General features: G+C 41.8%; 2 protein-coding genes and 1 pseudogene across 3 annotated transcripts in view; 2 read left to right on the forward strand and 1 right to left on the reverse strand.

Moving 5' to 3' along the window:
* The window catches only part of LOC115589987 (zinc finger protein 696-like), a 28,173-nt gene extending 4,346 nt beyond the window's left edge, over positions 1-23,827 (forward strand). Inside the window, exon 3 of the mRNA XM_030431207.1 lies at positions 20,663-23,827. Within this exon, the coding sequence (XP_030287067.1) occupies positions 20,663-21,792 (1,130 nt within the window). The 3' untranslated portion in view covers positions 21,793-23,827. The remainder of the gene's footprint in view (positions 1-20,662) is intronic.
* The window catches only part of LOC115590038 (Fc receptor-like protein 5), a 435,016-nt gene that overhangs the window by 361,705 nt on the left and 45,579 nt on the right, over positions 1-27,732 (reverse strand). The gene's annotated exons all lie outside the window — the stretch shown is intronic.
* The window catches only part of LOC115590091 (zinc finger protein 420-like), a 134,840-nt pseudogene continuing 133,943 nt past the window's right edge, over positions 26,836-27,732 (forward strand).

Consider the following 27,732-nt stretch of genomic DNA (forward strand, 5'->3'; position numbering starts at 1 on the left):
GAGCTCCGTGAACGGAGATGTAGCATTGAACGCTAACAGCATGGGGTCAGAACTTTACACTGTGTTTTAAGCATCTTAGCATGCTCCACGTCTAACACCAAAAGTTATGCAACATCAGCAGACACCTTAGCACACAGCACTGTAGCGTGTATGTCTCAAAATGAATAAAAAAGTAGTTAAAACAGTGTGTTTGTGCAAGGAGCTACTTACCTGTTTGTTGACATCCGTGTCTTCCGGTAGCTAGACCGAACTAGTCAATCCGTCGAGCGTGCACTTACTCCCTCACTGGCGGAGACGGAAACGTAATCCAGCATTTTCGTGTTTCTGTTCATAATGTACATGTCCATGTTACAGCCTGTCATGAGCCATGAGCCTTACAATAGCCTGTTAAGCCTGTTAAGTGCACGCTCGATGGATATGCTAGTTCGGTCTAGCTACCGGAACACACGGATGTCAACAAACAGGTAAGTAGCTCCTTGCACAAACACACTGTTTTAACTACTTTTTTATTCATTTTGAGTCATACACGCTACAGTGCTGTGTGCTAAGGTGTCTGCTGATGTTGCAAAACTTTTGGTGTGAGACGTGGAGCATGTTAAGACGCTTAAAACACAGTGTAAAGTTCTGACCCCATGCTGTTAGCGTTCAATGCTACATCTCCGTTCACGGAGCTCTGTAATGGCTGGACCAAATTTGTTCGCGTCTTCGGTACTGGCAAGTCTAGGGTAGCTTGAGCAATGAAGCTGCATGTTTAAATCGACCGAAGTTCTCCTTTAAGGGTGTGCGACGTCAGATTTGTTTGGACTGCACTGAAACCGTTGATAAATTATTTCATGAATGCTTTACCAATTCCGCTAGCATTGTCAACCATAGCCACCATAGCCACAATCACTGCAGAGCTCAAGCCCACGACACACAAACAAGCGGATTTATACCTGCAGCAACGCAAGCTGGACCAAGATTTTGCCGGCGGTTCCATCCCGTTTTGTGAATCTAAACTGACTGTTGTGGATTAATGAGACTAAACGAGTCCGGATCGAGTCTGTTCCAATCTGAGGAGATCCGCATACACAAGGACAACAAACTGGAATCGGAATCTGTGGATGTTCGTGTGTAGCTAGCTGCTAGCCCATCCACATGGCCCACCTCCCGAGTTTACGGACCGAGCGCACCGTCACGTCACAAAACCAGATTTACGTTCAATAATGGCATGCATTTCCGTCATGTTTGCTTTGCGTCTGGTGCAGGAAGAAACGGTAAAAACGTGTTTTTGTCATGAAAGTGTCCGCAAGCAGCAAGTCTGGTTGCTTAGGAACAGGGAAAGTTGTGGGAGGGACGCCGGCGGTGATACAGACAGCAACAGAGATGGCGAGTTTTGAGAGTTGAAAGATTTGTGACATATAGCGTGTTTGGAGTGTATAGTTAGTATGTTATACAGTGTTTAGTATAGTGTGTGTGTTTAGTGTGTAGTGTAGTCGTTTTTTTGTCTTTTAGTCAAAACAATGAGGAGACTGCTGAATGTGGAGCAGGCAGTGCAGCTCTTCATTGAAGCCTGAGCCTGAGGCATTGCCTGTATTTAAATGTAAATAGTTACATATAACTTTGTAAATTTTCAAAATGTATGCACAAATTTTGCAAACAAAAATTCATATTTGCATTATAACTAATGCAATTGGTTTATTAAACATTTTGGGGTTTTCACAGTAACAAATCTAAGCGGTTGATTAGTGATCAGAAGATCACTGGTTCGAATCCCAGCTCCCCGGGGTGGGACCAAGCTACATGTCGAAGCATCCTTGAGCAAGATACTGAACCCCAAAGTTGCATCTGCAGTGCAGTTGGCACCTTGTGTGGCAGCCACTGCCATCAGTAAGGGTCCCGCGATGAGCTGGCGACTCATCCAGGGTGTTCCCTGGCCTTTGCCCATCGAGTAAACCGGATTTGGCCCCAGTAAGCCCTGCAACCCCTTAGGGGGGAAAAAAGCGGCAACATCCCGCGACCCTCACGGAAAGGCGAAAAGAAAACGGAACGGAACAGAACAGTGAAAAATCGTACTTTTTCCTTAATAGTGTGTCAAAATGAAAAAATAACTGTACAGTCACACATGTGAGGTTGTGCTGAAAATAATGACACCAAACAAGGCAAGGTAAATATTTATTAAGGTGAAATATAATGACAAAATCAAAAATAGTAAAAAACGGCCAATTATACCCTGGAATATCGGATTTCACAAGAAATCTAAATATCCCTGACGTCCCACCTTCAAACACAGCCTCATTTGGCCATCCATGAAAAAGCTTCTTGATGTCCTTCTGTAAAGTGTCCTTGAGTGTCCTGAAAGGCGCTTCTTACATGAAATGTATTGTTATTTTATTATTATTATTATTATTATTAATAGGGCTGTAATCAACCAAAGAAATCCTTGGTCGACCAAAGCCGTGAAATTTCGACTAAAAAACGACAAATCACGGCCCATGATTTACGAAAATATGCTATGTCAACTAGTGATATCAGCTCAAGAACTGTTGAGGAATATTTGGACAATTGTTTTTTTTTTTCATTTTATAGGCTAATAATTTAGAGACACGATCATTTTGCCCATGCGTGTCCTTGCACAGAGCGAGACTGAACATAAGAGCTCAGCTTCGTGGCTGCATTTAGCTAAAACTTTAACACTTAAACACAAAAGGCAAGTCCACTTTAAGAAAAATAATTGTTTATATACTTAAAGTGGACGGACAGCGTACCGTTTTTAGTTGATATGCCATGTTTGTAGTTGAGCTATGATATACAAACTGTTGCTTGCAAATAGTGTCCGACCGATAGGGATTTTTTGGCCCGATAACAATAGCTAATATTAGAGGGGGTGCAATCGCAAACAGTTGCTGCTAATAAAGTTAAAGACCGTGTAAAGCAGCAAAGAATTTGTGAATTGAGTTTGTCACACCATAGAAACATGTATCATTGACCACGTTTTTCGCACTAAATGACATAATTATAGGGCAAATGTCCCTATTAAGCCCACCAAAATCTGCTTTTCAGACATTTTTAATATATACCGGCCCCATTAAAGTAAGAACATTTTAATTAAAATGATAGTCTAATGTCTCATTTGAAGTGTCAATAATTCATTTATACCAATTTTTTATGTTTTTATTGTTTAATTTGTCAAAATATGCTAAAAGTCTGTTTTGGGATTAATGGGTACTTAATGTAAAATAAAAGCCCACTTCATGATTTGTTGATAAATACATTTATTTATTTAAAAATCTTAACAATCCAAACTTATTCTATTAACAAATGTAATGTCTTAGCTCTCAGTAGCTATTTTCATTTTGTCTCCACTCCTTTCCTCTGGCCTGTAAATGGCATTTGAAATAGGCATGATCAGCCTTTTGCTGTGTTGTCAACACAGAAAAAGCTAAACTTACAACATGTCTTCTTTGGAATGTAGCCAAAAAACTATTCATTAACCAAATCAAAATTAGAATGGAAATTACTCTTCAATACCTCAACTTTCAATATGTGTTGTCATTTTGTCTGTATCTCTGTCCTACATTGTACTGTTGGCATTTACAATTGCCCAAAAATCTAGATTTCTGAAGACCTAATGACTGAAAAAAAGGCAGTTTCCTGGTTCAATACTAATATTTAAGGATAATAAATGAGTCAATTTCATTATTTACAATTAAACAAATAACTTTAATTGATTTTTAAAACATAAAAACAGCTTACATAGAAACAATTAAAACCATTGTGGGGTAACATTAAAGAGTAAGTTCTTGCCAGAACTGAGAGATTTGTCATTGTTCGCTCCCTGTAAAGGCGGCATACTTCTGCCATGTGTTTGCGTGAGCTGTACTTTCTTCGTGTTCTAGTCATGTCAAGTAAAGGGTCGAAAATTGGTAGGATAGAATGTAGGCCTATCCAGAATGAATTGACCTATGCAACATCACTGATATTTAGATTTGGGTATTTAATTATCTGAATTATGAAGCTGATTGATTAGGTGAGGTAAATATTAGGCAGGAAAATGGTTCAAAAGTCAAAAGGGAGAAAATCTCCATTGAAACACAGCTAAGTGGGCTTAAAGGGAACATCAGTGAATTTCTGGTTGAAAGTCAGAATATATTTTTTCTACACACATGACATTAAAAAACAACTACATGACATGAATCTATATATTCTCTACTAACATAACATGAAAAGGATCAATTGATCATGCATTTAAGTAATTAGCTGTACTTATTTACATCCACCCTAAATGGTGTGTTTTTTTGCTAGTGTTTCCTTTAAGCCCACTTGGTAAAAATGTTAATTAAAGAATAAATAAAGATAAGTATACACATGTATTATCTATTTAACAGTTCAATAGGATATTCTGCCTACAAAAATGTAAACTACACATGCTTATCATGCTTAATGTCATTGCAATGAACAATACTCTGCAGTGACTGTGTTGGGGTTAGGGTTAGGGTTAGGCATGTGGGCTGTTGGCTAGCATGCCAAAACACATATTTTGACTACAAAAGAAAAAACATTTCTAATTCTAGTAAAATTCTAACATATGTTTTATTTTAAGCACGAATCTTTTAAATTTCGATAACACATGAGTACTTGCCAAAAGCAGGAGTAGAAATATGGAAAAAAATATATTGGTTTTCAGGGCATCAAAATCACCTAAGTTTTTTTGTAACTTCTTCTGGGAGCAGCAGGCACATGTGCTTCAATAACTCAAGATCGCCAAATCTGATTGGCTTACAATCAAAAGTATAATTTATGTAACAAGCAGCTCCATTTGAAGAACCATGAACCAGCAAAAATGGTGATGTAGTTTTTTTTCAATTGACTCAGAAGTCACAAGTGCGCTTATATGGGACGAGGGCTTAATAGGTACACTTACCCAAATTATACATAATCACCATCAGTAAACAGGACTCTGTCTGACTCTGTCACTCGTGGGGACGGACGCTGTTTTCTGGGGGAAGTTCCCTGAATTCTCGGTCAGGACTGCTGACGGTCGCGGTTAAAGTCTTTGACGGTGACAAACGCTGTTTTCTGAGCAGAAATGTGAGGAAGAGTCGGGAGGACAGGCAGAGGACGGACAGCAGGACAAGCACTTCTCCACATACAGCTGTGGTTTTTGTTTTCCTCATATAAATTGCCAAAGACAGTTACAGTTACTACTTTACTTTTGTTTAGTTGAGTGAAGGACCTGTGTAGTTATCAGTCAGCAGGACGGAGAGGGTCTGCTGCGGGGGCGGCGGTGACAGCAGCCACATTATGCCGGTGGCACTTGCTGTTGGCAGGAGGAGAGGACGCAAGCCGGGGACAGAGAGGGTCGGTTTGGCCCCAGTGACCAGCGTCAATGGTCTCTGCAGAAATCCAGACATTACCTGGTAATAGTTGTTGTAACTATCAGGGGTACAGTGGACACTGCAGAGACGGGTGGTGGTGGTGATGTTTAACTCCCCACAGTAACGTTAGCTCCTCTTCACAAATCGACCCACCGTGTCCTTACGTTGTCATCCGACGGAAACTTAAATAAGCTAACAGCGCCGTCACCCTGCACACTGTGGCATCCAGGAAAGATGCATGAGCGATGTGAAGGAGACATGACTGGTTAGCTGACTGGTTGGCGGGTTAGCTAGCTGCAAACTATTGTAAGCAGTGCTATCCAAGACTAGAGAGCGAGTGGGAGAACCGCTGAAGCGCTGAACGTATTTATACCACTTCCGCAGCAGGGCAGAGTTTATGCAAATCATGGCCGCATTACGTAATGTGGCCATGATTTGCATGATTTCTGACCCGCCCATTAAATCCTGAACACAGAAATGTTGAAAACAGTTTGTGAGCCTAGCTCCAAGGGTTATCTATCACGATAGACATGTGATCAATATCAATAGAAAATACGTTCGATAGAACTTTCAATAATTTCATTGAACTCAGTCAGAAACAGCTGATCTGCGAGCGGCGAAATATAGTGTGAGGCCCAGCTGCTGGACGGGAGGTTTATGCACGCATCTCTGTTTACTTACGATCAAAACAAAACTTAATTTCAGACACAGACCGTAGAACTTCCATATCCCTACGCATTAGCGCAACGGCCCAGTGGCGCTAATGTGTAGCGTCTGGGCTGGAGCAGCTCTCTGCTCCTCAAAACTGAAGCTGCACTGATCGGCAATTACGGTAGGGAACAGACCGACTATAGATATGTACTTTATATGACCCCACTTCAAAAGACCCGAACTATCCCATTAACGTATTGTCAAGCAGCAATGTCAGCTTCTACACTATTTTGTCTTCAATTGTGATTCTGAAATCTTGAAAAATCTTCATTTTTTTTTTTTTTTTTTTTTAATCTCACCTGTAGTCACCATTCAAAGGGTTATTTTTCAAATTTAACTTATTTCAAATGGGTAAAAAAAAACAAAATCAATAATTATCGATATCGACTGATATGAAACACTTATATCGTGATACATTTTTCAGCCATATCGCCCAGCAGGCACGTGCACACATAAGGCCCAAGGGGTGCTTGAGTCCTTGCCCTTTTTACCTCCTAATATAAAGTGCCCTTTTTATGTGTTTTTTAAATGAATAAATAAATTCCTGTTGTGCAAAGGGATGTCCAAAAAAAAAGGCGGTATAAAAACACCACTGTTATCTACCGTACGTATTTTGTACGTAATATGGTGTTGTGAGTGTGTTGAGCCTAAAGCCGCTTCTCTGTCCACTGCAGCTCCACTCTCTCTCTCTCTACAGACGGTCGCTACTTCCAAATTAAAAGTCCCCCGCCAAGAACCCAGTTCTAAACTCCAATGGGGTGCAATGTAAAGCTCTTATTTTGAAGACAAAGAGAGAGAGAGAGAAGCTGTGGCCTCATGGAGAACTCCAATACGCACGTAGATAAGACGTGACAGTGGAGCGACTTGAACCTTTGTGAGTTATAATCCCATTAACATAACTTCCTTGTGGGGGCTAACAAGTCACCTTTCACTTGTTCAACTGCGTAAATATGAGTCATATTTCAGAAGAGTGTCCATTTGTCCTTGTTAAGCTAACTGCTTGTTAATGAGAGTTGATAATCTGACAGCTGTCTGTGTCGGCTGTTTATCTGCCACAAATCTTAAACTCCTTCCAAATATTGAGATTGCTGTGACTTTGCTGTTGTAAACATTGTTGTTCCTACTAACAGTCACAGTAGTCATTTCTTGGTTTTGTCACATGTTTAGATGTGTAGCCTGTATTTCTAGTGTGCACTTGCCCTCCAATAAATAGCCTCATAATAAATCAGTGTTGTATTGCTTTTTAAGAATAACAGCTGAATTGCATGTCTTCCAAACCTCGGTATTATGATGATGTGAATAAACTCATGTTGACACAAATGACATGGCAATTGCATATCACTCACAGCTACACAGGATACACAGCTAAGAAGTCAGATTTCTATAAGTACTTTGTTTTTTGATTTTACATTAATTAATCCACATATTGTGTTATTCAGTCCCTCCAGAAAAACTTGATTATACGATCACATAATTCAATGCATAATCAGCCAAAGTCTGCATATTTATGTGGGGGCCGCATTTTTTCAAATATGCCGATTTCCACGCAAAATATGCAGGGCTTGCATGATTTCATAATCCCCGCATTTTCGTTGCAAAAAAGTCACATATATCTCAGCAGAAAGTTGAAAAATTTTGTGTTTGCTTCACACAAGAGCAGACATTTTCCCCTGTTCCCATGGGAACGTTATGAAGTGACGTAATTACGCAACGTGAACATCATCAGAAAGCTGGGGTACTCTGCTTGTCATTTTCATCCGTTCAGATGTGTAGTCACCAATAGACACAAAGTAATCACTCTCATTCAGATAAGATTTAAACCACTTTAGTGTTGTACCAGAGAGTCCAACCCAGTTTTCCAGTCGGTCCAGTAGTATATCATGGTCGACTGTGTCAACCGCAGCACTGAGATCCAGTAATACTAAGACTGAGATTTTTCCGCTGTCTGTGTTTGAATGAATGTTGTTGAGGACCTTAACAAGAGCCCTCTCAATGCTGTGATGTGGTCAAAATCCTGTAGGAAAACACCAAAACAGCCATTTATTATTAAGTAATTGTTCAGCTGTTGAAAGACAGCTTTTTCAATTATTTTACTTAAAATTGGGAGGTTTGAAATGGGCCTATTGTTATTCATTACTGATGTGTCTAGAGTTCTCTTCTTCAGGAGTGGTTTAATGACTTAATGGCTTGGGGGAAGACACCTGAGAGAAGAGACGTGTTAACAATCTGTAGCAGGTCTGGAATCATACAGTCTGAAACTTTTTTGAAGAACCCTGCTGGTAAAATATCCAGGCTGCAGGAGGAAGACTTCAAATGCTGTATAATGTCTTGCAGGTTTTTGTCATTAATTGGATCAAATTGTGTCAGGGTATTAGAGTTGGGTTTAGGTGGACAAAACGACAGCACACCTCCAGTACCTGGTAGAGTGGCACTGACCGCTTGTCCAATGTTCTGAATTTTGGCAGTAAAGAATGATGCAAATTCATTACAAGCCCTGGTAGACAGATGTCCAGATGCTACTGGCACAGGAGGGTTTGTTAACCTGTCGACAGTAGCAAACAAGGCACGAGCATTATTTTTGTTCTTGGTGATAATGTCTGAGAAGAAGGACTGCCTTGACTTTTTTAATTCTAAATTGAAAATGTAAAGTCTCTCTTTATAAATGTCAAAATGAACCTTGAGATTTGTTTTTCGCCACCTGCTCTCAGCTTTTCAACATTCACTTTTTTCCATCTTGACAAGCGGGGCGTTTCTCCAAGGAGATTTTTTCTTACCAGAGACCACCTTCACTTTACTGGGTGCAGTGGCATTCATGACATTTGGAATTTTGGAACTGAAATGAAGTACAAGGTCATTGACAGAGAACCTAGAGAGGGGTGGTGGGGAAGAGAAAGCATCAATGAATATGTCACCAGTGTTTTCAGTGATGTATCGCTTTGAGACAACCTCAGTTTGAACATTTGTGTGCACTGATATATCACTCTCAAAGAAAATACAGTAATGGTCAGAGAGAGCGACATCAGATACCAGAACCTTAGAAATGTTCAGACCCTTTGAGATAACTAAGTCCAGGATGTAGCCCCTGTTGTGTGTGGGCTGTGTCACATGGTTAGTGAGTCCAAAGTTATCAAGAACACAGCACAGTTATTTAGTCCATCTGTCCTCAGGCTTGTCGACATGGATGATAAAGTCAACAACAATTAACACACAATCAAAGTCAGTGCAGATAAGAGACAGTAACTCAACAAGGTCATCAAAGAAATACGTGCAGTATTTAGGTGGCCTGTAGATGTTTAGAATTATAGCTCGAGAAGATGAGTTTACCTGAAGAGCAACATATTGAAAAGAAGTAAAACTTCCATAAAATATCTGCTTGCATTTGAGTAACTCATTAAACAGAATACTAACACCTCCTCCTTTTTTATGCATTCCAGTTTCACTTATGAAAGAGAAATTTGGAGGACTTGATTCAATGTGAACAGCTGCACTGTTATCCTGGTCTAACCAAGTTTCAGTTAAAAACATAAAAGTAAGGTTGTGTTTGATGATAAATTCATGTATTAAAAAAGATTTTCCTGCTAGAGATCTGATGTTTAATAGAGCTACAGTTACAGTATCAAAACCAACTGTGCAATTTTTTGCGATAGTTAGTGGCTGACGAGGAATGGGAGCTAAATTTGATGGATTGGCACATTTAGTCCCCCATTTCCTGTTTCTCAACAAATTCACAATGTTTCTATTACCTGTAAGCACAGGAATTGAGGAGGCTGCCTGAACTCCAAGGGGCCCTGGCTTTTCTCGGGGGGGAAAACAGTAGTGATATCAACTTCGTAGCCCGGACCCGGCACATATCAGTAAGTGTTAATTGTACTGTCAGCATGTACTGTACTGACAGGATGTGCTTCGCTGTTTTCAGACTGTAGAGGCCGAAGATTGTTCAGAGGGGGTTGAGGGGCACGATTACGTTTTGCGTGGCAGATTTGGGCGGGGTGTGAGTCTGAGTCCAACATTGACCAGCTTTTTCATCTCGTCCGAAAAATCGAGGAGGGGGGAAGAGGGGGAGAGGCTGAGGCTGGCTGGAGAGGGGGGAGAGTTGGTTGGGGTTGGTGGAGAGTTGGATGTTCAGCAACAATGTCCAGATTTTTTTCTGAGATGTCAGAGACCATATCATAAGTAAAACAGAGTGCTTTGGTGTTCTTCTTGCTGCAAAAGCTGTTTACCTCCTTCACAGCAACATCACCCACAATCAGTGTTTGTGGTCCAGTCATTAGCTCTTTCTGTGGTCTTATTTTCCTCTTTGGTACGGGCGTTGAGGAGGCACTCTTTTCAGAGGAAAAGTGCAGGCCGACCAGTTGCATCACAGATCTCAGGACGATGGGCTCTGCCTGTTACTCGTTCTCCCAAAAATGATTTATCTTTAGGCTTTGCTCCAAGAATATTCCAGCAGGGAAGAATGTTTCTGGGCTTTTTATCCAGTCCCCTGAACTCCTGTTTTGTCGAGTCATTGGCGGGGCTAATTAGCCATGTGTTAGCAGGCTACCGCTGCTGTTTTGATTCCATGGGAGAGTAGTTTTGTTCCCAGATAGTCCATTCACTTCCACATTTACTTCTATCCGGTGGATCTTGGTTTCCAGCTCAGCAATTTCCTAAAGGATGATCTGAAGGTTCAGGTTAACAAGAGGCATTTTGGTGCTAGTTAGCTTTAGCTGCTAATAGGCTTTAGCTGCTAATAGGCTTGTGCTACTTCGAAGGCCTCGTTCTGAAAGTACTGAGTTTGGAAGAAACATTTTTAAAAAAGTGAAATAAGGCAGCAGCAGTCAGTTAATTGTTGTCCCAGTGGTTTGTAAATATCCAGGAGTTGCTGCCTGTAATCTTTAAGTGAAGAAAAATAATAACAGTGGAAAAGATAGCAAGCAGAAGCGAGAGCAAGCAGAAAAACGTCTGCACCCAAGCAGATACAGGAAGCATTCGATCATGTAACTAAACATTTTGTCCAAAGACAATGAGGAAGAAAATACACATTTGAAATGACCTCTGGAAAGAGCCCTTTGGTCTGCAGACCTAAATGGTCATTCCTGTCTGTCTCCGGCACCCTGCAGATACACATTTGCGTAACACCAGTTGGTCTCAGGATGTCTGGACCTAGATCACTATGTTAAAGTGTGCCCCCCCCGCCCTGCTGTTCACACTCTCCAAAGAGCAGACGCCCTCCTTTCAGGATCAGTGTGGACGGTCTGCCAAAACGATGCAATACACGTGTGTTTTTGCAAAAGAGCGTTGCCGTTTGGACGGGGCCTAAAATGCTACTGTTTCAGTTGCTCTGGGTCCACTCAGCGGCTCAGATTTGCTCTGTGCCTGTCAGTACACCAGTTTACCTGTATTTTTTGGATAAAACACATTACCGCAGCAAACTGCTCAACAGGACTTGAATGATTTCTTCAACAGTGGCAAGACAGATCTATTGTTTTTAACACACCTGTTAAGAAGCTGCCACTCAGTGGAGACAGATGGACAGATGCTACACAGCTAAGAACTGGGCACCTGTTAGCTTCAGGTAGCGCTGGAAGCTGCAGACTCTGGCTGGGTGCCACGCGTTCACGGTTATTTCTATTCACGTTGCGCAAGTAGACACGATTAAGAGTTAACAACCCTGCAGTCAAAGAAGTACGAGTATGGCAGTGCAAATATTTACTAGGGCTGTAATGACACACGTATCGAAACCGAAATCGCAACACTCAGATGCACGAACCTGTCTCGCGGTGTGAGAGGGCAGAATAGTGACACAAGTTCCTGTCCAGATCCAGCCCTATGAGTAACAATAAGTAGCCCCATAAAGATCCCATATTATACTGGTTTTCATCAATTTCACACAGCTGTCAGAGGTCCAACAACTCTGTATTCGATATGAATTGCCCCAAACATATCCATGGTCCTGAACTCCAGCAGTCTAAAAGTTGCTCTGCTGAGCTCTGTTCACAGCACTCTGTTTGTGTGCCTGCGCCTACTTGGGGAGCCTTGCCTGCTACGTCACTCACAGGGAGGGGAAGCCCCTTATGCTAACGGTAGCATGCGCTAATGTTTACGGTGGATGTAACACTATGGCTCGCAGAGATTTTTTTCGTTCAACCAAACCAGTTTGACCCAGAATCAGACCCAGAAGCAGAGGCTCTGGAAGAAGTAGACTCTGCGGCTGCAGCAGGACTTTTCAGAATGGTTAGTTTGGCTGGATAATGTTAGTTTGTTTGTATGTGATGTTACAGCTACTGCCATGTAGCTAATGGCTAACAGCTAGCGAAAGCTGTGTTCATCTCCATACTGTTATACACTGTTCGCATCGTCTCCGTCTCAAGTCTGCACATGTTTCCAGACTTTTTACCTTGACAAACAAGCTCCCTCGTAATATTATTAACATTAAACTCGCTTCAAACGCCATTGCACAGCGGACCGAAGTGGAGCTAACTAGTTAGCCAGTTTCCAGCTTACTTCATTTTACTTGTCGGCAACTGTAAATACTATCAAACCGCGGCGACACTTATCGCTGATGCAGTTGCTGGGTCCAGTATTGTTGAGACTGATCCTTTTAGGAGGGTCACTTTCGAGGCAAAGCCAGCTTTTTACTGACACTCGTCACTAAAGCAGTCCGACGCGTAGTGGTTAGCATACACACGCAAGCTAGCACGAACCGCAGCAGGCACATTGTCAATAAAAATGAAACACAACCACAGTCTCTTCTGTTGTTCTGTAGCTGGGACAGAATATAGACACTTCTGTTGATATATACACCAACAACAGGGCAATTGTGTGTCGAGCTCTGATATCTCCTGTCACCGCGCAGAGGAGGTTGGCCTGTGATAATGACTCCTTTCGAAAGGGGTAGAATCTGAACAGCCTGTAGGAGTGCTGTGTTACTAGTGGGTGGGCTGCAGAGACCATGCAGGAATTATTTGTTTTCCTCATTCAGGGAGTTGGCAGTTGTACATTTTTGTCTGACTTAAAGAGACATGACCGCGGTCCCTCCGCCCTCCGGCTAGACGCAAGGGGGTAACACGTTGACACTGACCCCCCTCCCTCCCCGGAGGAGCGCGCTACTCGCGGGCGCACTGTGCAGCGGCCAGGGTGAGACCGGCTGCGCTGGGAGTTTACTGTCTCCGATAGAGCGATGCCTCAGACATCGGCTACCCGCCTCTGCAGCTCCGACGGTGTTTCCGCGGCGCATCACCCTCCGACTCTCGAGTGAGGTCGCGGGCGAGGCGCTTCCAGCTGCTGGAGGCGGGGACCGAGAGGTCCGGGGAGGGACAGCGGGGGTCGCTTGCCCGAATCGATTCAGAGGATTTTATAAATCGATATTGAATTGGGAAAAAACATATTGCAATGCATTGATGAATTGATATTTTTACCCACCCCTAGTAGAAAGCAGAGAAAACGTGATTTTAATGATATGGGACCTTTATAGTTTTTTGCCGGTGACAGACGCTGTTTTTCGGGCAGAAATGTCGCGAGGAGTCGGTGATATCTTTTTCCTCATATAAGTTGCCTAAGACAGTTACAGTTACTATGTTACTTTTGTTTGCTTCTGTAATGTTGCTTTGTGGGACATTTCTGTTTATTAAGTTGAATGAGAGAACTGTGCAGTCATCACACTGTACGACACCCCCTCCATATGCGCAGCTGGCTCATCCATTCACACTGGTTCAGTTTCCCAGTACTGCGCCTCTGATACTATCAATCGAGTTTCATATACAGAAGTTACTGAAATGTTACATAAATTAAATGTTTAATTGGATCAGAAATCATGATACAAACCGAATCGTGAGTTTGGTGTAGCGTTACAGCCCTAATATTTACTTCGCATTTTGTCAGAATGCGGGATGAAAGCTTAATTGTTGGCACAAGAAATTAGAATTTGGAGGTTACCAAGTAGCATGAAGCGTCAAAATATAGTTGCAGAAAACCACAAGTAATAATTATAAATAAACATTTAAAATCTGATTGTTTTTTAGGGCCCTATGATTTCCGCAATCATGGAAACCTGGATGGATTCGTGGAATTGGCCGATTAAAATGGAATCTAGTGCTGGGCGATATGACCAAAAATGTATATCGCGGTATTTTTCAAAACGGTTTCAGGGTATATGACGGTATTTTTTTTTTTCATGCATAATCAGTTGTTCACAACATTTTCTACTGGTTGAGAGAGGAATTACTGGCCCCCTTTTAGATAGAAAGGCGGCACATTTGCTGTAGGCACTCTGCCGCCCTAAAAGAGAGGTGTAATATTCCTTCTTTCCCAAAAAGACGGAGGACTTCCGGTGCGACGCCATGTAGGGAGGACACGAGGTGACAGAGCTTGACGCCAGACAACTGTTAATAAGGCTTCTGCTCGACTTCATAACTGCATTTTCACGGCTTTTAAGACTGTCAAGTCTCCAGGTAACAGATACAACTGTCTAAACCGAGCTTGACCAAGTCAAAACACCGCCATGCCTGACACACGCGGGACCGCTAAGCAAGCTAACGATAGCTCACAGGCCACCTCCACCCAGAGTACCTCTAAGTCTTCCTCTGACCAAGTTATGATTAACGTTATACAAGCCATACAAGATTTGAAAAACGAACTAATAGCCAAGATCGACCAGAAGGCAGAGGCACAGAGTACGGAACTAAGCACTCAAATTGAGGCCCTGCAGAGTGAGTTTAAGAAGGCTAACGAGCTTGCCGAAGCCCGCTGTGCAGCGCTGGAGGGACGTGTGACTCACCTGGAGACGGCGGCCAGCGAGCAGTCGGACACAACTACCGCATTGGAACAGGAGGTAGCTTGGATGAAGAAGGAGATCATAACGCTGAAAGATAGAGCCGAGGATTTGGAAGCAAGGTCACGGCGATGCAACATCCGAGTGGTCGGAGTGAGAGAGGGTCGGGAGAGCGGAAAACAGTCTGCTCAGTTCATCGCCGACATGTTGCGGGAGCTACTACAGCTGGACAAGACACCGGTTTTGGACCGGGCACATCGCGCCCTGAGAAGCAAGCCAACGCAGGATAACCAGCCACCAAAGGTTTTCATTGCGAGATGCCATTACTTTCAGGAGAAGGAAGAGATTTTGATGAAGGCTGCGAAGCTGCGGCAACTTAAAACGAACGATGGTGACACAGTTCGTGTTTTGCCAGACTTCACCCAGGCTGTCACCAGACAACGATCAGCCTTCACCGAGGTGCGCAACCTGTTGCGCTCCTGCAAGGGCATCCGCTTTGGGCTATGGTATCCCGCGGATCTCAGGATCACTTTGGAAGATGGGACACGGGTGAGCTTCAAAGATCCCGACAAGGCCAAAACTTATGTGCTGGAAAAACTGATTACTGTGGCTGACTGATGCCACTTTGGTGAGATCGTATCCACTTCTTTTACATGTATGACGCAAGCAGCACTAATACTGACATTCTATAGCCAAGACTAACATGTAACATGTTGGTCATTGATGTCAGCTCTAATATGTATATACGGCCCTGCTTATAATATACAGGCTGGATCTTAATTGCCTTTTTGTTTTTTGTTTGTCTCTATTCTGGTTGATCTGATCATTCATTATGGCATATTACCTCCTCTAATTTGAGCACTGGACCAAAGGTTGGCTGCCTTTTGTTTTTTTGGTTATTTGTTGTTGTTCTTTCTCTACAACCAGAGTTTCCCTCTCTCATCTTTTTCTTTAAATGCATATACCAGCATTGTGCAGGCAGCCACTGTCATTTTGCTTTGGACCCATATGAATATTGCAACAGCATTATTATCATTATTATTATTATTATTGTATTTTTTTTTATTATTTATTTTTTGTTGAGGTCTGACTTGGTCTACTTCATGCGGTTTCTTTTTTTTGGAAGAGCTATTATAATTGTTCACAAACAGTTCTGGTTGTAGCTCTGATACGCATGGTAAGCTAGTTAGTAGAGTATAGTTTGGAAGTTACTACAGAAAGGAACAGAACTTGTGTTCTGCACCGTTGACTGTTCAGTTAGGTGTTCAAACTTATTGTCTTCTATGTTTGTCTATGTGTATGTATACCTTACCCTCTCCCCCACCCTTCCCTCACACTCTTTTGCTGTGCAGCACAGAAACATAACATGTGCCTATACACTGACCCCTGGTGATCCTAAAGCATGGCAGGACTTATTCATGCTGATTGACCCACTGGTAAATGGCAGCAACTAATAATAAAAATAGAGAGGGTGCTTTTACAAAGATGGTCAGCTGGAATGTCCGTGGTCTTAACAATTTGATAAAATGCAACAAGGTTTTCTCTCATTTGTCAAAACTGAAAACTGAAATAGTTTTTCTACAGGAGACCCATTTACTAAATAATGACCAGCCCAGGCTTTGCCGCGGGCAGTTTACACAGGTGTTTCATTCAGATTTCAATTGCAAAAGCCGAGGTGTGGCCATTCTGTTCCACAGAAATGTACAGTTTGTCAAATCCCATGTCATAAGCGATAGAAATGGCCGCTATATCATTGTTCAAGGAAAATTGTATGGTATACCAGTGGTGCTCGCCAACATTTACGCCCCGAATTGGGACAATGTTCAATTTTCACTGCTCTTTTCTCATCACTCCCAGACCTAAATTTGCATAAACTAATACTGGGCGGCGACCTCAACTGTGCCTTAAACATCAAGCTAGATCGCTCCAAACAAAAAGGTACACTGAGCAGGTCTGTAGGGTATATCAACTCCTTTTTGCATACATATAAGATATTAGATGCCTGGAGGTTCAAAAACCCAACATCCCGTAAATACTCTTTTTTTCTCACCATCCCATCAGTCCTATTCGAGAATAGATTATTTTCTTCTGGATGAGCAGCTGATTCCCCTACTTAAGTCAAGTGAATATGAGACCATGGTCATTTCGGACCATTGCCCGGTGGTAATGGATATCAACCCTCGTCTCCTGTCTAACCAAGATTTTGTTAACTACATATCCAATCATATTGAGCTATTTATGGAAACCAATGAAGACCCACAGATAAGTAAAGGCTGCCTATGGGAAACACTAAAAGCCTATCTAAGGGGAATAATAATATCCTATACGGCCAGTGCCAACAAAGAGAACGCACAACGTCTCTCAGAAATAGAGATGAGGATCTGCGCCATTGATCAGGAACATTCATCGACACCCTCTGAAAATCTCTATCGGGAAAGAATTTCACTTCAAACTGAGTATGACATTATAATGACTGACCGTGCCGAGGATCTACATCGAAAATCATGTTTAAACTACTATGAATCCGGAGAACGTGCTAGCAAGCTCTTAAGCCACCAGCTTAGACAGTCTGCGGCGACAAGCTTCATTACTGAAATTGGATTAGATAATGGCGGTAGCACCACAGAACAAAAAAGTACTAATAAACAATTTCAAGAATTCTACAAAAATGTATATAAATCTGAAGCAGATGATGGCACTCTGATCACGGAATTTTTCAATAATTTAAATATGCCGTCTCTAGACCAGGACAGTATTGACGCACTTGAGAAACCATTAACACAGGCCGAAATTGAAAAGGCCATTAAAACATCTAAATCTGGGAAGTCGCCCGGCCCTGACGGCTACCCCATCGAATTCTATAAAGCCTTTTCTGTTAAATTGGTGCCACTTCTATGTGAAGTATACGAAGAAGCCTTGCAAAGGAAAACTCTACCCTTAACGATGACGCAGGCAACTATATCTGTTCTTCTCAAAAAGGGTAAAGATCCGCTAAAATGTGACTCTTACCGACCAATCAGCTTACTCTGCTCTGATTATAAAATCTTAACAAAGACCCTTGCAGCGAGACTTGAACCAACCATGCACAATACAATCCACAGAGATCAGACGGGCTTTATGACTGGCAGGCAACTAGCTGGCAATTTACGTTGCCTCTTTAACATACTATATACGCCGGACCACAGTCACACACAAGAGGTACTAATATCATTAGATGCACACAAAGCCTTTGACAGGGAGGAGTACAATTATCTATTTGCAACTCTTAGAAAGTTTGGGTTTGGACAGAAATTTTGTAGCTGGGTAAATCTTTTGTATTCTAATCCACAGGCTTCTGTACGCACTAATAACCTTATATCAGACTATTTTCCGATTTTCAGGGGCACAAGACAAGGGTGTCCCTTGTCACCCCTACTGTTCAATATCGCTGTTGAGCCTCTGGCTGTCTCCCTGAGGGAAAATACCAGCTTATTGGGTATAGACCGACGCGGCCTCAATCAAAAACTCTCATTATATTGTGATGATCTCCTTTTGTACATTTCACACCCAGATACATCTATACCAGTTGCATTAGACCTTATCACTAAATTTGGGGTAATTTCTGGGTACAAAATAAACTTTTCAAAGAGCCTAATTTTTCCTAAAAGTGTGGCTGCAAAGCAGAGGCCTCTTGACATGTTCCCCTTTAAGATTACACATGACTCCTTTAAATACCTAGGTGTACATTTTACTGAGAGATTCAAGGATCTTTTTAAAAATAACTTTAAGGTGGAACTGGAAAGAACTAAACAAGACTTGACAAGATGGTCGTCCCTTCCATTATCATTGGCAGGAAGAATTAACGCCATAAAAATGGCTATTATGCCACGATTCTTATTTCTTTTCCAGACGATCCCCACATTCATTCCTAAAGCATTCTTTACCGAAATTAATAAATACATTTCCACCTTTATATGGAACAGAACTGTGCCACGAATTAGGTGAACTTTTCGGGAGAGACCCAGGGAAAATGGGGTTTTAGCATTACCAAACCTAACGCACTATTACTGGGCAGCTAACCTTCATGCCCTTTCATATTGGACATCTAACATCCCTGAACATGAGGAACCAGTATGGTTACTTATGGAACAACACTCTAGCTTACCTAACTCAGTGGCTGCCTTGGCATGTGCTCCAATGCCGATTAGCAAGCGCTACCATACAAATAATCCAATAATTGGGAGCTCCCTCCGCATCTGGTCACAATTCAGAGTACATTTTGGACATAAGAAACCGCTTCTATCAAGTCCCATCCTTGCCAACCCCTTTTTTCCCAGTTTAGAACTGGGTTCTTGGCGGGAGGCTTTTCATTTGAAAGTAGCGACCGTTAGTAGCTAGCATGTCTCGGATCTCAGAGGTTTTTCAGTGTCTCATCTTGACGTCCGCGGATGATGTGATGAACTGCAATGTCTATCCTATCCACCTGCACTACTGTTTAACCTCACCACGCCTGGCGCACCATGCCTGTTTAGAAGCACAACATTGAAAAGGGTCTGGTCTGAAACGGTGTCGCGCAGTGTAGTGTTCCGAACTTTGATTAATCAAATACAGCGGTATGACGGTATATTAAAAATTCATATCATAATGAAAATATACACCGGTATTCGATGTGAACTGGTATACCGCCCAGCACTAATGGAATCTATCTTTTAAGGCGGAATATCGTGGAATTTGACATAATTTCACTGAAATGCTGTTTTCGTGTGGAAGAGGAACTTATGTCTGGGGAAAACTGCACGGAGGGAAGCACATCTGGGTGGCACAACAAGCCCCCTCCACAGACTGACCTCCACCGTCAAAACAATGTGAGCATGGTGAAGCGGCTGCCCATGGCTTCGTCTTCATTGGCGAAAAAACGGAGAAACTCCACATTAACCCCTCAGTACAGAGCCGAGCAGTTCCCGAATGTCTTGAATGTGTCAGGTGAACTGTTGATTTGCAAAGAAGCAGACCTGAGAAATCAGAATTAAAGGTGTAGTGCGTGAGAGTGAATCACCAGAGTGACTGTTAATTGCTGCTAATAATAGCTGCTGTTAGCTAGTTAGCCACAGCCTGACTCTGCCTGTGCTGGGAGCTCAGATGACAGGGGGAGGGTTGGTGTTTTCACTACTAGCTGGTATGCTAAGTTGACATAACATCACAAGTATAATTTCTCATTGTGTTGGTCGTCTTTGCTATTTTTTTAATATTAACAACTTAAATTTCCAGAACAATTTACCGATGCAAACATTTACTGGATCCGCCTGAGCTGACTATGCTATTATGCAGTGAAACCCAAATGAAACCAGTAAAAACACAAAATATACTACTTTATGAAGACATGATTAAGTCAAAATGTTTTTGATGCACTTTAATGTGCTGTACGGCACAGTATTGAGGAAATCTGTGTGTCACCTCAATAACTTTAAGATAATTTATATTTAATTTGTCGACATTTTAGGCATTTACATTAAAAACTTTTTTTTTTTGGTAGTATAATAAGAGTAAAAGATTAAGAAAAAAACAGGATTCCCAAAAATTTAAATGAAAAAAAATGGAATTCACAAAAGTTAAAACGGAAAAAAATGAATTTGGGGAAAAAATAACAGATTTTATAGGGCTCTAGCTTTTGATGTATTTTTTAGAATGAAATATCCAAACCATATTACATTTTCACACTGAATTCATCATGATTTGTCATTTGTCGTGATGTTCAGTGGAACAATGTGGGGTTACCTGGCCGCGCCAGTATTTGTCTAAATATCAACTTGATTTGAACTTTTTCTGTCGGCGTAACACTTGTCTTTTTGTCTTTTGTGTCCTGCAGATGTCCAGCAGCTGTTGTTTGGTCAGAAAGAGGTTTCTCTTGAGCAGCAGGAGTGGAGCTCCAGTCTGGACCAGCAGGACCCAGAGCCCCCACACATTAAAGATGAACAGGAGGAACTGTGGATTAAGCAGGAGGAAGCTGATATCACTGAGTTCACAATCACTCTTATTCCTGTGAAGCATGAAGACGATGATGAAGAGAAACCTCAGTCCTGGCAGCTTCATCGAAGACAAACTGAACTGATGGAAACAGAAGCTGATGGACAGGACTGTGGTGGACCAGAACCAGCCAGGAATTCAGTTCCTGATAGACATCGACAATCAGGGACTGAAGACACGACAGGAGACTCTCCTGAACCCGAGACAGATCACTCTCCTGAACCTCAAACTGAAGACTCTCCTGAACCTCACGCTGAAGACAATGATGATGTCTGGAGTGAGACCAAAGAACCTCAGTCAAGTTTAAACTCTCATAAAAACATTGAAGTCGCTGTAAGTGGTGTAGGATGTGGTGCTGACAAGGAGCAGTTTACTTCCTCTGACTGTGGTGAAGGATCTAGTAAAAACTCAAAACTGAGGATTTTTAAGAGGATTCAGACAGGAGAGAAACCATTTAGTTGTTGTGAATGTGGTAAAAGATTCAACTATCGGCACATTCTTACCAGACATAGAAGGATTCACACAGGAGAGAAACCATTTAATTGTCAGGAATGTGGTAAAAGTTTCAACCAACAGCACGATCTTACCAGACACACAAAGATTCACTTAGGAGACAAACCTTACAGTTGTGGTGAATGTGGTAAAAGATTCATTCAACAGCACAGTCTTATCAGACACAGAAAGATTCACATAGGAGAGAAACATTACAGTTGTGGTAAATGTGGTCAAATATTCAGCCAAAAGCACAGTCTTATCACACACAGAAAGATTCACATAGGAGAGAAACCTTACAGTTGTGGTGAATGTGGTCAAAGATTCAACCGAAAGTACAATCTTATCAGACACACAAAGAGTCACACAGGAGAGAAACCATTTAGTTGTCCAGAATGTGGTAAAAGATTTACCCAACAGCAACATCTTAACACACACACAAAGCTTCACACAGGAGAGAAACCATTTACTTGTTCTTAATGTGGTAAAAGATTCAGTTCACAGCAAATTCTTATTAGACACACAAGGATTCATATAGAAACCATATAGTTGTGGTGAATGTGGTTAAAGATTCCGCCTACAGCATGTTATCACACACATCAGGATTCACACGGAAGAAAAAACAGGTCCTTGCTCTGAATGTGGTAAATGATTGAATAATAAATGTAGACACAAGTGTTGGGCCTCATGCCACATGGCTCAGGCCTGTAATTAAAATCAAAAGCCTAACTACTAGGGCCTTATCAACTTGAGAAATGTATGAACAACGAAACTGAGCCAACACCCAAAAGGTCTCAAAAAGTGTAATTCAAGGTATGACCCACCCACAAAACTTTCACCCATTCCCAATTGGATTAAAGTGGCCTTGGCCATAAAACTCCTCCATGATGACCACAACATCTCTAAGAGTTTAAAGGTCAGGAGACCCCTCTGCATGTTGCATTCCCAGGGTAACGTGATGCTGTGAAGAGACTCCGGTTTTATTCAGCAGAGGGTGTGGTTTGATCAACGCTTTTCACTTTGCTTGACCTCAGCTTCAGTTCCCTCCCTGCTGGACGAGACAGAGACTGTTTTTGTTTTACTTGCGTTTTTGGTTTTGATATTCTTTATCATTTTGGATCCATAGAGGAACGCTGCACAACCCAGTCGTTCCTCACCACCTGCAGAAGGAAGAAATTATCTTCAGGAGGAAACGGAACCACCGAGGTCCGGTCGTTCCATCTGATTGGTCCCACTGTTTGATAGCAGCCTGCTTCATGAGCTGTTAGGACACTACAGCTGATCCCACTCACAATCAAAACGAGTTGGAGTTTCGAGTCACACACACACTTGTCACAATGAGTGACTCAAGTAAGAGACTTCTGTTTGGGCAGAAACAGATAGTATATAGCGTGTTTTTGTTGTACCTATGTTGTGAAGGCACCGCCGAATCCTACTGATGGTTGACTGTACTGTGTGCTAGCTGTATTATTACGCTCACTAGGAGCTCTTTCATGCTGATCCACTCAGAATCCAGGCAGAGGCAGAATCCAGACGCACAAATTTTCCGTTGATGAATTTTTATCGCCGACATAATCGATTACGTCGACGACAAAAATTTGTCAACACAAAATGTATACGTTGATGCGTCGTATTTATTATTGTTATTATTATTTTTCATCATTTAAATAAAATAAAAAGATTTGAGCCGGAGCAAGTCGCAGTCGAAACCTTGATTTGCTTGGCGGCCGCTGGTTAAGGGAGAGACGGCCGCTGTGTACCACATAGTTGTTGTGTTATTCTTTGTTGTCTGCTAAACGCTCGCTTAGCTTCTTTCCTTTTACTAACTCACACATCCACACACACACTTACATACACATCCCAGGTAACACACACATGTAATCTTATGAGTGATCTGTAGGAGACTTAAAGTTAATAATCCCGTTGTATCAGAAGATCTGTGTGTCGATAACCCCTTTTATTGAGAAGCAGAATCCTCTTGGTAGCCCAACTACTTTTTCTGGAACTGTGAAATTGGAAATTCACCTCACATGTAGGGGCAGAGTGGGGCACCAAAATCCACCGGGAAAATTCTGACCGTACTGGCCCGCCACCGACCAAGAATTAAATTGAGATAAAATCAGTAGATTGATGGGAGAGATCAGAGATGAGTGCAGGGTAACCATGACGATGAGATAGAGAGAGTGAGCAGGTGTATACATACTGTTTGGACTTCTCTTTCAGTCAAATATAGTAGATCTAAGAGATAATCGTGGATGATTTAAACAACGTCAATAAATCGATGAGCCTCATAGGTCTCACGACCGCTCAGAATAATCTGTGGGCTGCTTTGTGCAAATTTTGCTTGTGAAATGATCAGCTTTGGTCAAAAACACTCATTGCAGCTATTTTTGAATTCCAGGTATCTGGAATCGCCTCGGAATTCTTGTTTTTAGTCTCTCCAACGGGATCTGGTGAACGTGACTTCTCAAGCCACGTTCGGTAGTTTTAACAAGGATCTTCCTTCCTCCCCCACCCACCCACCCACACACCCACACACCCACACACACACTTGTATCTCCATCTTTATGTTAGTTTTGGGTTTGCTTATGTTTTTGTAGTGCTAGTTGTAGAGAACAACTGATGTTTCTTAAAGTAGGTGGTTTGTGTTTTGAAGAAAGCTTTAATAAACACTTTTGATTTTAACTGAGCAGCATCTGTGATTATTTTGCGCAATCCCATATTATAATAACAGCTGGTTGAGATGTCAGTGCTCGGATTTACGCCTTCCACCTCATCTAATTATTTATATTGTCATAATAGATAATAATAATAGAGAGGCAGCATGGAGGGAGCTCCAAAAATCATCACAGTTGGATTCAAAGATCATTTCATGACTGGGTGATTTTGGTTGCCGTCTTGGTTGAAGCTTGTGTGTGTGTATTTCAGATATAGCCTATAGATATAGTCTTCAGTGCGCACAACACCATTATTTTAAATGCTCACAACACAACACAACACCGTATCGGCACACAGTCGGTGTGACGCACTTGTTTTTTTGTGCACGTCTGCGACGGACCTGCTTCTCCCTCAGGTGTGTCTGTGTCTCTCCTACTGTTTCTCACTGAGCTCTACCCCGTTTGAAAGGAGAAGGAGGTCACGTATGTGTGAAGACGTCGCCCCCGAGATTTAGAATGTGTTTTATAGTGCTCCAGGGTTGATATTAATCTAATCTTATACTTGTATTCAGGGGTTTAAAAAAAATCTAAATTTGATCAACTATGCAATTCCATCACCTGGATGTACACATCAGAATGTAGGAGACTATCACTTGATAGAAAAAGGGTTAATTAATTACTGGTAATTATTCCCAGTCTTATACGGGGCACCACCTTCGTTTGTTAAACTAATTTGAATAATCCGAAGGACATTATTCAAATTCAACTGTACCAGTTTGGCTTAAACAGTTGAAATCAATTTAATCAGTCTCTCATTCTGAAGCAGTGACTTCTTTCCACGTCTCCATCGATTTTCCACATCAAATTAAACTCGCACAGACCACGACATACAGTTATATATATGTTTATGAACAAAATAAATGCAGAGTTAAATGATATGAGATAATAATTCAAACGAGTAATAACAAATAACAGAAAAGGTGAGGATTGTGGGAGTGAGTTCTTGAACAGCTGACTTCTAAACGATGGTTCTCTTTAGCCATATAATTGTAGCGGACCCTTGGCGTCAACAAATGAGGCAGAGAGATTCATAATGGTGCTTAAATTTCATTGTTTGCTGCAGCACCATGAAAACTATGGAAAGGAAATGCAGAAAGAAAAAGAAAGAGATTAGATAAAATACATGAACATTTCATTTACAACTTCCAAACCCACTTTCAGTAGAAAAACATAAAAGATACATTTATTGGAAAACATTTACAATCATTATCAAACTCAAAAATTAAAGTAAAAGCCAAAATTCGAGTTCCACTAAACCAAGGGAGCTAATCGTTTGTTACCTTGAAGGTGATGTCTGGAGAATCATATTCCTCCTAATTACAATAAAACAAACTTAGGACAGACTGCAGCAACCTAACCAACATAAAGATGGTACGCTATTACCTCATATGGTTCAAAAGCAAACTTACTCAGAGATCCACAAATCATCCAAACAAAGGAACAACTCAGCAGCACAGACGCCACGCGGAGACAAAGGAGTTGGTGATGGAGATGTGCTCAGGTGAGGATACGCACAGGTGAGCTTAAAGGGCTCATAGTCTCCCCCCTATTATATCTTGCCACCCTCGCCATGACTGGCCACTAGATGGCAGTACAAGGCAATCCACTGGCTCAAACAGTGGGTGTGTTTTCCTGTGCTGTACTTGGATTAATATGATGACAAGCTGCTTGTGAGGTGTCATTTTGCCACTATGCTCTGTGTTTAAGTCTACTATACATGGTATATGTAGATCTGAAATGAAGGAATGCAATGTGTTATCTTTATGTGAATAACTGAGGTGATGATACTGTTTGTGTAGGAAGACAACAACAGGGCAGCAGAATGGGTGGAAACAAACCAGCATTTGTTTTCAGGCAGGGTGGAGCTGCCCGATGCAGTCCAGATGGGAGAGGAGGAACTGTCATTTTATGTGTTTTTTTAATCAAGCACCAAATAATTTACCTTGATTAAACCATGAAGAAAACAGGTAAGTTAATGCATTTGAGGATAATGAATAGTTTTAACTATTCTTGCCCTTCACGTATGTTGTTATATACACTGTTATATATTTAATCATAGTAAAACATTTGATTGGCCTGTATGTCTTCTGAAGACCCTCAGGTGTATTATGTATAAGAGTTAGATGAAACCATACACAGAAATATCACACAATAAAATATTGTATTTAACATGATAAATATTGTACATGAAATATAAAAAGCAGAGGCTAATTCTTTTTATATGTTGATGTGGTTTTGAGTAACTACTCCTGCCCTCCACATGTGCGCTGAGGTCACTTGCAGAGTTTAAATATATAGCTTCATCTCTTCAAAAGATCTTCAGGTTTACAGTAAAAGCAGATACACGAGCTTCTTGTGTCATGAAATACATTTTCCATATTAAATTCAGATGTTTGTACTAAACTACTGTTACACTCTTTCAAGGTCAATCATGTATGAAAAGTGTGTTTTTGTTAAAGACAGGAAGAGAGGCTTTAGGCTCAACAAGCCTAATGGTTTTATATGAACTGACGTCACTAAGCTACATGGACGCAGTTTATGCTGACGGAATTAATGTTGATGACGTACTGAATCGATATGTTGCTACACTGATGCAGATAAGCCTACTGACGTCACATACTACGTAGACATAAGTAGCAAGATAAACATGTTGTTTTTAACATAATGTTGATTCATTTAATAACTCAGCGACAAAATCGCGACACTAGCGCTTCCACCGGAAGTGTGTGCATGATTTTATTTTGAAGTTTCTTGCGCGTACTTCCCGGCCTAATGCTGGAGGACCGGAAGAGACCCCGCAGTGGAGCTCTGCAGCCGGACTCTCCTGGAGTCTCGTGGACTCTCCTGCCGCTCAGATCGCTTTTCTTGTGATTATTGATGATCGATTAGAGATGAGCCGTCCACGGTAGTGACGTAGTGACAGTCTGGATGAACGTGTGTGATGGACTTTGTGCTGTTTGCTCTCAGACTCATCTCCCGCCAGATACAAGTATACACACGTTAGCTTAGCATGCTAGCTGTAAACAGTGTGACTGTGTGAAAATGTCTAAAGTCCAGATTCTGAGATCGTTGGTGAAGCAGCGACTGACTGCGGCTGCTGAGGAGATATGTGCGCTGTTTGAAAGGACGATAGCAGAGTACGAGGAGGAACTGTGTCGGTCCACAGAGCAGAACCAGCGACACCGGAACCTACTGGACTCTGCTTTAACGCCTCAGCTTCGGTTACACAGAGCAGGTTCGTTCTCCTCCTTCTTCACTGTCGGCACCGACACAAATCTGCATCTTTGCTCAATAGCTTCCGGGTCATGTGACCCATTGACTCAGAACCAGAGCCGAACTGTGTCCAGATTCTGGTTGAGTGAGACATATCTCTTTGTATTGGACTTTAGTGCTTTTTCTACTTTCAGTTGCTGTTTTACTGGGAAATCAGCATTTTTATCAATAGATTAGATTAGATATAACTTTTGTATATGTGACGGGTTCTGTTTGAGGTGGTTCTGAGGTGGTTCTGTGGTGGATGTTTCCTCTTTGTGTCTGTGGTCCAGGAAGGACAGCACGGCCACACAGGACTTGCTCTCAGTCTGGTTCCTTTTGAATGTAACAAAGCCGGTACAAAGGTTCTCTTTGCTGGTCCAAACATCAGCAACACACAGTCGTTATCCACAGTGTGACGCAACTGCAATCATTCAGATCTCCAGCTCGA

This window comes from Sparus aurata, chromosome 10 (assembly GCF_900880675.1).
Source record: "Sparus aurata chromosome 10, fSpaAur1.1, whole genome shotgun sequence".
Classification (NCBI taxonomy): Eukaryota; Metazoa; Chordata; class Actinopteri; order Spariformes; family Sparidae; genus Sparus; species Sparus aurata.